This window comes from Acomys russatus, chromosome 1, assembly GCF_903995435.1.
Source record: "Acomys russatus chromosome 1, mAcoRus1.1, whole genome shotgun sequence".
Classification (NCBI taxonomy): Eukaryota; Metazoa; Chordata; class Mammalia; order Rodentia; family Muridae; genus Acomys; species Acomys russatus.
This window is the reverse complement of record NC_067137.1, coordinates 29,074,585-29,087,938: the sequence shown is the minus strand read 5'-3', so window position 1 is coordinate 29,087,938 and position 13,354 is coordinate 29,074,585. Positions and strand designations below refer to the sequence as shown.

Here is a 13,354-nt window from a genome sequence, read left to right as displayed (position 1 = left end):
TGACAAGACTGTTTCAGTTCTCGTATGTTGACACACACATCAACTATTGAATGAACTCTGACACACAAAAACAAACATTTCTAAACTCATTTCATTAACGCAAATATTTTGATAACAAAACTTGACAACTGCAAAAAACCAAAAACTGAGGTCACTTATAAATGATCCTTAGAGTTGAGGTTAGCTCAAGAATTAAATACATGTGCTGCTCTTACAAAGGGTCGAGTTCTCTTCCCAGCACAGAGGAGACAGCTCCTAACTGGGCTGCCTCAACTTCAGGGACTCTGACAGTCTTTCATGCTCTCCCAGCACACTCACAAGCACATGCTCACACTAACTGAACCCACATAATAAAATACATTTTAAGTTTTTTTAAATAAATGAAATTGAAGGATTCAAATCCAGGGTTTCATGTGTGCTAGGCAAGCACTTTACCAACTGAGCTATAATCCACAAAAGTTTTAGCACTTATAAACACTAGATTTGAGAAACAACACTATGCATTCATTAATAAGGGTAATTTATGCCATGTTAGTTTTTCCTAAGTATATTTTCAAAACCCAATCTTCTGGAAGTAGATTAGACTATTCTGAAACTATGAAAAAAAAAAAAAAAAAAAAAAAGAATCACAACCCCAAATTTTCTAAAATGCAAAGATCTACAGTCTATGAAATATTTTAAAACGCCATAAAATCCCAAGTAATAAAACCTGTTGTTTCATGAGCCGAGAAGAAACAGTACATTTTCAACAATAAGAGTTAAATTAATAATATGGATAATGGAGGCCTGGGAATAAAGAAAGGACAGATAAATACTGCATGTGCGCGCGCGCGTGCGCTCTCGCTCTCTCTCTCTCTCTCTCTCTCTCTCTCTCTCTCTCTCTCTCTCTCTCTCTCTCTCTCTCTCTCTCACACACACACACACACACACACTCTCTTGTAAAACACCAAAGTAAATTCCCAGGAAGCTATAACAGCACTAATAACAGTGAACATTTGAGGGGGGAAAAAAAAACAAAAACAAGTCAGTCCTTAAAAGTACTTGAGAGCTGGAAACAGTTCAGTGGGAGAGACCCACTGGTAAGGCCCTAAGTCTAATTCCTAGCAACAAACAAAAAACAAGAAAGAAAGCCCACCACAAAACACTTGCAACTTATCCAACTAGAAAATAAATCAAGGTTATCTAAGATCAGATAGTTAGACAAATCTATAGTGATAAAAAATTACAAAACTATATATGCTCTATATTAACGTCATATTGCTAGTTTTAATGTACCATGATTACATCAGGAAGGAGAGTTGGAAGATAACAAGAGTATGAGGAACGTTCCATACTTGTTGAACTTTCATGAATCTAAAATTACCTTTTTAAAAGTCCCCAAATATACTATGTTTAAACTTATTTCACTCCTTATTCTACTTAAAGAAGGGTCAGAATCAGATAGCTGAGAGAAGAAAAATAAAACTACTATTATCAAGAACAGTAAAGATGTTTAAGTAGTAGGAAAAACAAGAAAAGAAGACAAAACTAACTAAACCTAATAAAGATAACAAAACATGTACCAAACTTGAATTTTATCAGTGATAAATATACGGTTGTGTTAAATCTCATTAGACAGAACTAGATGCCAAAAAAGTTGCTAGAGCTGAGCGCGGTGGCACACACCTGTAATCCCAGCACTCAGGAGACAGAGGGAGGTGGATCTCTGAGTTCAATGCCAACCTGATCTACAAAGTGAGCCCAGGGTAGCCAAAGGCTACCAAAAAACAAACGAAACTGCAGGGTGGTCATGGTGCACACCTTTAATCCCAGCACTTGGGAGGCAAAGGCAGGAGGATCTCTCAGAGTTCGAGGCCACCCTGGTCTACAGAGAGAGTTCCAGTACAGCCTGGGGTACACAGAGAAACCTTGTCTTGGAATATAAACCAACCAAACAAAAACTAATGATTTTAAAGAGTACTTAGGATTCCTGTTCTTTAATAATTCTAAAAAAGAACAATCTGACTGGCTAGTAGATATAAATAATAACATTTCATTCTAGACATCTGATTCTCAGCTACCCACTGAAAAACATCTTTGGGGCTAACAACTAACAACTTTTTATCAAGTATCAATTTTCAAATTTTAAAATGTATGTATGTGTTTTCATGCAACAGTGCACATCTTGGAAGATATGCTGAAAGAAAATTTGTGGAGGTGGTGCTCTCCTTCACTATAGATCCTGGTGGTTAAGGTACATTTGGGCCATTAAACTTTGTGACAAACTCACTGAGCTATCTTGCAGGCCCAAATTACAAACCGATATAAAAGCAATAAAGCAAATAATCAAAAAACAATTTCCCTCATTAATCCTTAGTATTGACCTATTACTACTAACCTCAATGGCGTTTCAGAAAGTAACAAAATGTCACCAAGACCTTTTTTTTCAAGAAACGAAAAAGGAAATATTTTATATACTTTAACATACGACTTTTGTGACAATAATGAAAAGAGTAATTCATAAAAACTTACCTATATGTGGCTGCTGAGCTGCTGCTAATGCATATTGCTGCTGTTGAGCTGCAGTTAACTGCTGAACTGTTAGTGCATTAGTTCTCTGAAAGAGCTATCCAGGAAAACATTTAATACAAAGATTAATACCAAAACACTGTGATTCTTATTTGAAAGCTATAAACATTTAAAACACTCATCTGAAGACCTTAACCATAATGTTATTCTAATCAATAAAGCATTAAGTGTCTTTCCTATACGATTTCCTATCATTCCTAATGATTCAGAGCACTTCACGTTACACCTGTATATTGTTAAAGAGATTCCTTAAAGAAGCATGCTTTACCTGCTGCTGGGAATTGTAGTCAAAAAGGCCAACAGTAGCTCCTGAAGAATCCATGGGAACCTGATTACCAGGATAGTCAAACTGTAAGGAATCCAGACCAACTTGGTCCATGGCATCCAGATTCTGAGTTTCAGGATTTGAAAATTCTTCAACAAGTGGTTTATTAGCTGTCGGATTAGGAAGAGGACCCAATCCTTCTGGGGAGTTAGTGCTAGGGCCAAGGCGCTCAACTACTTCAGTTGGAGAGGCTTGCCGACTTCCGGGAGTACGACTAAATAAAGAAAACAGAAAAGCACCATGAGTAAAAGTAGCAAGGCACAGAGTAAAATGGTGAAGTATTAAAACTGATCAGAAATCACAGTTACGGCTTAATGACTGAAAGATTTCTAAATGAAAACAAAAAGCTGACATACAACTATGACTTTTAAAGGTTTTCTGAGCAAATCCATTTCGCTTCTGGGCCTGTTTCCTTAATAAGAAATGAATGTATGACTGGGTATTTCTAGGTAAATGAACAAAAGAGGGCAAGAAGAAAGTAAGCAGCAGCCAACCAAACAGCTTGCCTTCAAGAAAGCCCTAATGCAATTAGCTACCCCAAAGACCATCTTTACTATATCAAGTTGTTTCTGTTTAAACCACCATAAGAAATGTAAATGTAGACATTTTTCAAAACTGAAAAAGTATACAGAACACACACATAAATCCTATAAAAACAAAACAAAACCTAACACTGCTCTACCATACTACCCTAGTTTTCCCAAGAAATTCATCAATACTGGATTAAAATTTCAGCATTCACTTCTCTTTGCATCAACATCCTTCCTATTTCTAACATTATTTTTAAACATTATTTTTAATCCTTAGTCCTCTCTTCTCCATATTTTACATAGGAAATGTACTCTTAAGTATACTGTTCTGAGAAACCTTGCATTCACAGCACATTCAAAGCAAATTTAGTGGAAACGAGTGTTTTACTTGACTTAACACCAGGTGTTCCATCAAACCTAGTAGCCCCTAACTTTTAGGTGTTTACATTGGCATGTTTGCTATCATATACAGAGTAGCTTACAAAGTAATTCTTAATTATAAGAACAGATCACTAGGCATTTAAACATTCATGCTATTTCCAAGTCAATCAGTACCTTTGCAATGTTAGATTTCAAATTTGTTTTTCCTCTAGCCATACCTGCTTTGCTTGGGAACAACAGTTCAACAGTTCTTTTTTTTTAAACATTTAAGAAACAAAACAACCCAAAATAAAGAGACTTTCCAGTTAGTCAATTAAAAAAGGTGAAGTGGCCCTAAACTTCATTCATTTCAGTTTTATTCCATATATGTAGTATTTATCTTTATATATTCCATATAAATTTACATATAATTATACATGGAATATATAAAAATATATTCATGATGTTACTAAAAATTTTAGTGATAAACTTGAAAAGAGACCATAAAGCCACAGCTATTTTCTAAAGCAGTTTTATATGTCAAATAGTAACTGATATTGTATTTAATTAATGATTTAAAACACAGATTTAAAACTTAATATAACAAAAATACTAATTCATATTAATATGTAAAGGGAAAAATAACCTTTCACATAAAACAACTTAATATAGCAAAAGCAGAGGACAAAAGAAAATATTGCGCTATCAGTGGTGCTATTTTCTTGCTATAGTTAATGGTGTATTAACACTTCGATTATAAATATATATTCAACTGAGTTTTAAACACCTGACCTTCACTATAACTTAGCAAAAACAGAAAAATCAGGAACACATTCTAAGTAAAGAACATTAACTGTATTTCTCATCAAAAGAGGTTTACTGGTTTTGGATGCTTTTTTGCACTAGGAAGAGATGGCAATTTAACAGACTATTATTCTGCTTTGTTACGTGAAGGCAGAAAGTGCAAGAATATAAAATGTATAACTAACTATGCTTTTATCTAAAGTTCCACGGTCCACAGTGAAGCTTGCCTACAGACCGGAAACTGCAAGGTTCAGCCTGAATCATCAACTTTCTAGCATCTAGATAAGTGTTCTGTGCTTAATCTAAAACCAGTAACTCAAAGAAAATGCATTTAACTGCTTGAAATAGCTTAAAAAAAAGAGTATTCAAGAATTCCAAGCTTAAACACTACTTCTTATTTGAAGGAGCAATGATATATTAACACAATTCGTATAATATAAGAAAAAGCACTGGTTCCTAAACTAATTTCACCTCATATATCTATGATAAAAAAAAAAAATCAAATGGCAGGGGATGGCAAAGTAGTTAATACAGCAATACAAGAGAAAAAAAATCCACTGGAAGGTACTCAAGCCAACTCAAAGAGAGAGGAAAAATCACATCAAACCTGTAATTCACTAATTAGCAGAGAAAAATGTTCTAATTTAGTTCATAATAGATAAAAATAGCAGCTTCTAACGTAGCACCCTGTTTTAGATACAACTTTGAAAATTCTTAGTGACTCATGATTATTAATTTTATGAAAAATATTCATCCAGATTAACCCAAGGCACAAAGGAAATTAAGTAACCCTAAACTGGAAAACTGTCTAAATTAATCACATCAACTAACTGTAATAACTCCTAAAAGAAATGCTTTTCTTTTTGAAAAAGTGAAAATCTTACTTAAACTCTTTGCAATCGGCATCCATTCCATTTGGCAAACCTCTGCCATTTATTTTAGAGTCCTCCTCATCTTGTTTAAGATCTCTGTTTTGGTCCTCCTCAAATGGAGAAGCCTTGCCTTTTTGATCTCCTTTCTCAGGTCCATCTGTTTCAGCATCTCTAGTACCCTGAGGAAAAAGAATCTGTTTGATTCTCAATACTTAATAGAACAGAAAAAAGGCACCAAAAGGTAATCTAAAACTACCCTGTAGTGCATGTAATGATAAAAAACAACAACTTAATTTTGTATGTGAACTAATTTAGCAAATGCCAAAATCTTAGTACAAACTAGAGATTTATAACAGAAGAGCTAAGTCAACCTTAACTATAGCGGTACAGGAAAAGCAGTAACACCACAAATAAGATTAATATGTTTAATTCTTACATAATTTGATTTAGTTATAGATTAAGTACTATCAGGAGCAAGCAATTTTATCTTTACAAAGTAGATTTTAAAATATGATTTGTTTTTTGTTATCATAGTTAAAATATAAATACTAAATAATATAAATTATCCAACAATTTCATGAACTAAGTAAAGAAAGTTTCTTTCAGTTCTACGGACAGAAAAATAAGCTTACTAAGCTGGAAGCAGTGGCCCGTACTTGTCATGCAAAGACATGAGGATGAGGCATGACAACTGCCATGAGTTCAAGGCTAGCCTGGTCTATACAATGACTTCCATGCTAGCCAACAGTATATAGTAAGATCTTATGTCAAAAGGAAGAAATAAAAGAACAAAATACCATAAATCAAAAAAACAAAAATCAATGAAAACATTCAATTTTTATTCAAAATACTTACAAAAGTTCCCTTCCTAAATCGAGAATCCAATTTATCAGCAGGAGAGGAACTTAATACATATTCTACCATGCTCACACCAAGGCCTCCACTTTCTGAGCGCGGAGAAAGAATTGCATTTACTTCACTGTTTCCATGAAAACTCTGTCCAGATCTTCTCTGTACCATAATAGGCTGGGACATTGAATGATCTGTTTGGAAGACAACCACAATACAGTTTTACTTTTAAACCAAGTAAAATATAGTTATACAGCGCACACCTGTGATCCCAGCACTCAGGGAGCCAGAGGCAGGCAGATACCTGTGAGTTCGTGGCCAGCCTAGTCTACAAAGCGAGCCCAGGACAGCCAAGGCTAGAGAAACCCTGTCTCAAAAAAAACACAAAAACAAAAAAATAATGCAGTAGCACATTTGGGGAAATCATGATAGACTTGGAAGTGGCGCCATGTTCCTTATGAGCTGAAAAGAAGTTATAAACGAATTTTTATTAGTGTATGTTTGCCATTTTGTGTGTGTTTGGCAAGTAATAAATAAAAAGAAAAAAGTCCTCAGAAAAAAACTAGCTCCTTGGCAAGCAGCAGGGAAGGAAATGTTCCAGGGACTCAGAGTTGTATTGAGCTGTAGAAAGTAAAAGCAGCCGTTCCTGAACCTAAGAATACAAAAGGTCCCATTACATTGATTTCTTTAAATTTAATATTATTTATTTTATGGTATATGTGTTTTTCCAGCATGTATATCTGTGTATCATATGTGTGTCTGGTACCTATAGAGGCCAGAAGATTCTTGGTAACACAAGAGGTTACTTTGGGGAAAATAAAGTAGAAGCCAATAAAGTATTAAAGAAATCTTTTTGTTAAATTAACCAATAAACTAGAATTAAAAAAACAAAACAAAACAAAACAAACAAACAAACAAAAAAATATAGTTAAGAAAAATAGGTAATTCCTTTTAGTATAATATTTTTGTTATACTTATAATAAACAAATTTTCATTCTGAATAGTGGGGACATCTTTTTTCAAATGATACATCTTATTTATATTTACTTTGCATTTATTATTTGTGTGTAAGTCAGAGAACAATTACATGTAGATAGTTCCCTCCTTCCACCTTGACAAGGTACCAGGGATCGAACTCAGGCTGTCAAGCTTTGTGGCAAGTGCCTTTACTAGCTAAGTCACAGCCTAAAAACATGTTCCTTGGAAAACAACTTAGTGGAGTTGGTTTTCCCATCTTTACAGGAGTTCTATTTAGTGATAAAAGCTTATGTAAAAAAGTCAAACCAAAAATGTTGATGAGGCAGAAAAATGACTCTGAAAGCTCAGTTACTTTTAAGACTTAAACCTTTAGGACCAAAAAAAACAAACAAACAAACAAACAAAAAAAAAAACCTTTAGGACTAAAACCTAAAAGAACAAAACAAGCTCAGCTATACATTACACAGACCTAGAACACACTGCATTAACAAAATAAGTACTAAGCAGTTTAGAAAAATCAATTAAATCCCAGAAAAACCCAAATATCAAATAAAAACTTTAAGAACAAAATTATGTACCCAACATAAATGTCTTTGTTGAAAATAAAGAGTAATTAACATCTGAGAGCTAGAATAATTTAAATACAATCCACAAATTGGAGGCAGCATTCAAAATTTTTACTGCTGAAATTGTTTGTAAAGAAACCAAAGAGCTCCCAGCACTTGGGAGGCAGAGGCAGGTGGATCGATGTGAGTTTGAGGCCAGCCTGGTCTACAAAGTGAGTCCAGGACAGCCAGGGCTACAAAGAGAAACCCTGTCTTGAAAAACCAAAGCGGGGAAAACCCCCAAAAGCTATTAACTCTGGCTCATTTGTGAACAGAAAAAAATACTAAATTAGTTTTAACTCTTAAACTATCCAAGTTGAATATCATGGGTGTATTCACTTCATTACTATAATAATTTTGAAGTACATGGCACTTTCATTAGTCAAGAGACTTCATTACTAAGTCTCTTCTATTTCCCACTTGTATTATCTATAAGAGCTTTGTCATTATATCCTTTCCTTTAATCATTTACCCTCACTGTTTAAATACTAGCATATACTATGACTCATGGGGAATCCAAGAACAAACAAGACAACTTGCCTTAGAGTTACTATGACTGTCATGAAACATCATGACCAAAAGCTGCTTAGGAAGTAAGGAGTTTATTTCACTCACAGTTCCACCTAACAGTTCATCATCAAAAGCAGTGAGGGCAGGAACTCATTAAGCAGGTCAGGAACCTGGAGACAGGAGCTGGTGTAAAACCCATGGAGGAGTGCAGCTTACTGTCATGCTCATCATGGCTTGCTCAGCCTGATTTCTTACAGAACTGCAGGAGCAGCACAAGGACCATACCACCCATCATGGAATGTGTCCTCTCCCAATCACTAATGAAAGAAATCACTACAGCTGGATCTTATCTATGCATTTTTTTCAATTAAGACCCCTCCTTTTACATCACTCTACCTTGTGTCAAGTTGACAAAAGTAGTCAGCAACCTTTACCCTCAAAAAGAATGAGTATGGAGACTGGGAACGTAGCTTAGCTGGTAGTGACTGTCAAGCATGCATGGGACTGGCCCCTAACATTGTATCAGATGGTTGTAGTGGTGCACACCTGTGATTTCAGCACTCGGAGGTAGAAGCAGGACTATCACAATCTCAAGGCTAGTGTCTACTACGTTGTGAGTTCCAGGCCAGCCCAAGGTTACATTTAATAGAGAACAATCAGAATAGGGTAACGTCCCTCAAAAATACTCCAGATTATTACAGAAATATATAAGCATGGGGAACTGATTCTCCCTTGTCTTAAGGTGAATCCAAAAGAAAAAATTATATTTAACTTGCATATGAAGGAGGAGTAGACTTACAAGACAATAGAAACTAGCATGTTCCAAAGTTCCAAGGTTTGGAACATGCTAAAAAGTGTAAACAAACTGATTACTATATATCACTTTAGCTGCAAGAAAGTAATAGTATATATGATAAGAATTCTCATGTAGGGCTGGAGAGATGGCTCAGTGGTTAAGAGCACTGACTGCTCTCCCAGCAACCACATGGTGGCTCACAACCATCTATAATGTGATATAATGTGCACTGTATACATAATAAAGAAAAAAAAAAAGAATTCTCATGTTGCAGAAAAATTATTTTAAAACTTTATTATTTTGTATATGTGGACGCACATGTGCCATGGAGCACATGCAAGTCAGAGGACAACTTTGATTGGTTTCTCCATTCACTTTTGGATGAGTTATGGGAATACAACTCAGGTAACCAGGCTTGTGCAGTAAGTGCTTTTGCCTATCTCACTGGTCCAAGAATTTTCTTTCTTTTTTGGAGGCAGGATTTCACTATGTAATCTTGATGGGTGTGGAACACACTATGTAGACTAGGCTGGCCTTGAACTTACAGAGAGATCCACCTACTTCTGCATCCTGAGTGTCGAGAATAAAGACATGCACCATCATTCCCTGCCTCAAGATTTTTTTAAAAAACAATGAGTAATTCCTTGAGAGCAAGAATGCCATTACTCATATTTGTACATGCCTGACATTCAATATAAACCTGCTAAGTAAACAAAATCCCATTATTTCTAATTTCTCATAATTTCAGGTAAAACTAATGTTCATCGAAATTTTAGATACATGCTAAAGTTAGGTTAAGAGGAATGACTCATGAACTGACTAAAATTATAAAACTGACATTTTCTCTGCCATTCATCTTGAAAATAAATCTTTCCACGACCAAGTTTTGCCACAAAATATTTGGTTTGTGAACATCCTAAAAATGTAACTTACTAATTACCCCTTAAATTTTAAATTCAGTTTTTAATTTTTTTTGTGTGTAGTGAACACACTTTAGTGACATGCCTACTGTCTAGAAGCTGGAGTTACAAAAAGTTGTAAGCCACCTTATGTGGGTGCTACAAACCAAGCACAGGTCCCCCACAAGAGCAGCATAGGCGCTTACTCATTTCTCCAGCTTGCATCCGTCCAGCTTTGTTTTGCTTTACATTAGACAGGTTCTCACTACTGGCTTTGTCTCAAGAGTTTTGCCTGTCTCCATCACCTCACTCAACTTTTAAAATACATTTGCCAATCAAGTTATTGAGCACCTAGGCACCTAAGTAAAGGATGTGCTACTTACAGGGAACATTCCAGCAAAAACTTAGTGTTTTAAATTGTGCATCTATTCTAAATATAGCTCAACTACAGTACAGGAAAAATATTCTCAAGGGTGTGAATCTTAACTCTCTAATCTCCAAATCTGGCACATTAGCTGTCTGATATATCCTGGCCGAACCACAAAATGTTTAACATGTTATGGAAATATAAGCTTAAACTAGCTGTTAAAATTTTTTTGATCTATAAATTTTCATTAATACCCTTACCTTTGGAGTTACTTTGCAGAATTTACTTTACAGGTAACAAAAAGTTTTACATTACAAATAAATAAACAAATCTCTTAACATAGTTTAATGATTTGGGACCCCTCCCCCCACCAAAAAAAAAAAAAAAAAAGTGCTAGGCTGGAGCAGTGATCTAGCAGTTAAGAGTACTTGTTCTTGACATGTCCCCAGGTTCAGTTCACAGCACCCATAAGGCAGCTCACAACCACTCTACTATTTCAGGGAGCCTGATGACTTCTGATGTCCTGGGCACCAGGTACATATTTGGTGTACATACATACCTGGAGGGCAAAACACTCATACAAATAAAATAAAGGAAATCTTTTTGAGGAGCGCTGGGCATGGTGGCACAAACATTTAATCCCAGCACTCGGGAGGCAGAGGCAGGCGGATCACTGTGAGTTCGAGGACAGGTTGGTCTACAAAGTGAGCCCAGCACCCTGTCTCGAAAAGCCCCACCCCCAAACTTTTAGAGGAAGAAGAAAGAAAAACACTTATTAATTTATTCTCAAACATAAGGCTGTAAAAACAAGATGGCTCAGTGGGTGCAGGCACTTGTACTAAGCCTGACCATTTGAGTTCAACCCCCAGGGTGCCCACAATCAGAGTTGATTCCTATAAGGTGTCCTCTGACCTCCTCATGCATTGCCATGTACATACTTATTCCTACTCACCCCCCAAACAAATTTAATTTGTAAAATATTTGGTTAGGAATTTTGGATTTTTCTTATTTTGTTCACTTTGAATAGCATACCCAACCTGTATTACACTCAGCAATCATACGAAAATATTTGTAAAACATATTTACCTATATGACCCTCAAATCTGATTCAAACATTTTAATGAAATATGTCAAAATATTTTAAAATTTACTAATAAATATCATGACTTCTACAGATTATAACTCATTCATGCCAAGTTCCTTCCCCTTAATAGTTTCTTAGGCTTAACTTTCTTGTTACTTACTAGGAAAAAAAAAATTTTTTTTTACCTGGTTTGTTTCTAGATCTGTATCATTAATTTACATCATTTCTGGAAGTGGCTAATGTTTTACAATGCTAGACTCAAGTGCTATTAGATAAATCTCATTGCCACTCAGTAGAATTTAAGACAGAAAATTCTGGTTAAGTTAATGAATCTTCTGGTAGTTTTCAGAATTTTATCAACAGAGTTAATTAAAAAACAAAAGAAAGAAAAAGCCTATTAAAATATTGTGCTAAATATATCTATCTAATCAGTAGTATGCTGTCAGGTAAGACCTAAACTGCTATTAAAAAAAAAAAAAAAAAAATCTAAACTAAAGCCACGTTGTGGTGACATATATCTTTAAATCTAGTACTGCAGAGGCAGAGGCAGGCTCTGAGTTCAAGGCCAGCCTGGTCTATAGGGCAATTTCCAGGGCAACCAAGGCTACACAGAGAAATCCTGTCTCAAGAAAGAAAAAATGAGAGAGAGAGAGAAAAGAAAGATATATCTAACCTATAATCTTCAACAAAGGTATCACAAAGTTTTTCCTTAAACTGTTTAAGGATAAGCAGAACTTTTTAAAAACTGAATTTTCATAACTCTTATCCAAACCCCAATAACTTACGAGAAGTTCCCCATGCAGTCTCTCTCCATTCATCGTCCCCAAGAAATATGCCTTTTTGTCCATCTTTTGTTGAATCATCAGGTTCCCAAAACTTTTTGGTAGGCAAAAGCTATTTGAAAAGGAAAAGAAAAAAGTTTTAAAGTGTTATACAATTTACAAAGAATGTTAGTAAGGAACTACAAACGTATCACTTCTATGTACATGTTAGCTTTTTAAAAAAAAGATTTATTATGTATACAGTGTTCTGCCTGCATGTACACCTGCATGCTAGAAGAGGACACCAGATCTCATTATAGATGGTTGTGAGCCACCATGTGGTTGCTGGAAATTGAACTCAGGGCCTTTGGAAGAGCAGCCAGTGCTCTTAACTTCTGAGCCATCTCCCTAGCCCTATACATGTTAGCCTTTGAGTACCTTAGAATAATCTATTTTCTAAACTGTCTCATTGCAAATAACTAATTTATGCACTGGCTCTAATAATTCTAGACCTCTAACTTTCATACTAGCTTCAAACATTTTTGTTATTTCCCTATTTTTTTTTTAAAAAAAAATGTTGTTAGATATATTTATTCACTTTGTGTGAAAGTTCTGACTGCATGTATATATGCATATCACATGTGTGCTTAGTACTCAAGGAGATCAGAAGAGGGTATCAGATTCCCTTAAGAGTTATAGATGGTTGTGAACCACCATGTGGATGGATCCTGGGAACTGAACTCAGGTCCTCTGAAGGAGCAGCAAGTGCTCTTAATCACTGAGCCATCTCTGCCCCTCCCCCCACTCCATGATTTTCTTTGTATATAATTCTCTTTAAAAGACAATAAATTTCTTGCTCAAGATAATAAAAATGCACAAAGAAATTATTAAAAAATTATTTAACTTCTAAAAGCTGCTTTTGAACAATCTCTTATCAAACTTCCAGAATAGAAAGGTTTTTTTTTTTCATTCTTCAGTTATTCACCATAAGTAAATTTCACAAGTCTCACTAACTGTTGAATAATACCTATCTGTCAATGACAAAT

General features: G+C 35.1%; 1 protein-coding gene across 11 annotated transcripts in view; it reads right to left on the bottom strand.

Moving 5' to 3' along the window:
• Positions 1-13,354, bottom strand: part of Pum2 (pumilio RNA binding family member 2) — a 78,797-nt gene that overhangs the window by 39,186 nt on the left and 26,257 nt on the right. For all 11 annotated transcript variants that reach the window (XM_051143270.1, XM_051143281.1, XM_051143300.1 and 8 more), the window contains 5 exons: positions 12,333-12,441; positions 6,315-6,502; positions 5,472-5,638; positions 2,837-3,107; positions 2,512-2,605 (listed from right to left, as the gene is read on the bottom strand). In XM_051143270.1, coding sequence (XP_050999227.1) covers positions 2,512-2,605; positions 2,837-3,107; positions 5,472-5,638; positions 6,315-6,502; positions 12,333-12,441 — 829 coding nt within the window. The remainder of the gene's footprint in view (positions 1-2,511; positions 2,606-2,836; positions 3,108-5,471; positions 5,639-6,314; positions 6,503-12,332; positions 12,442-13,354) is intronic.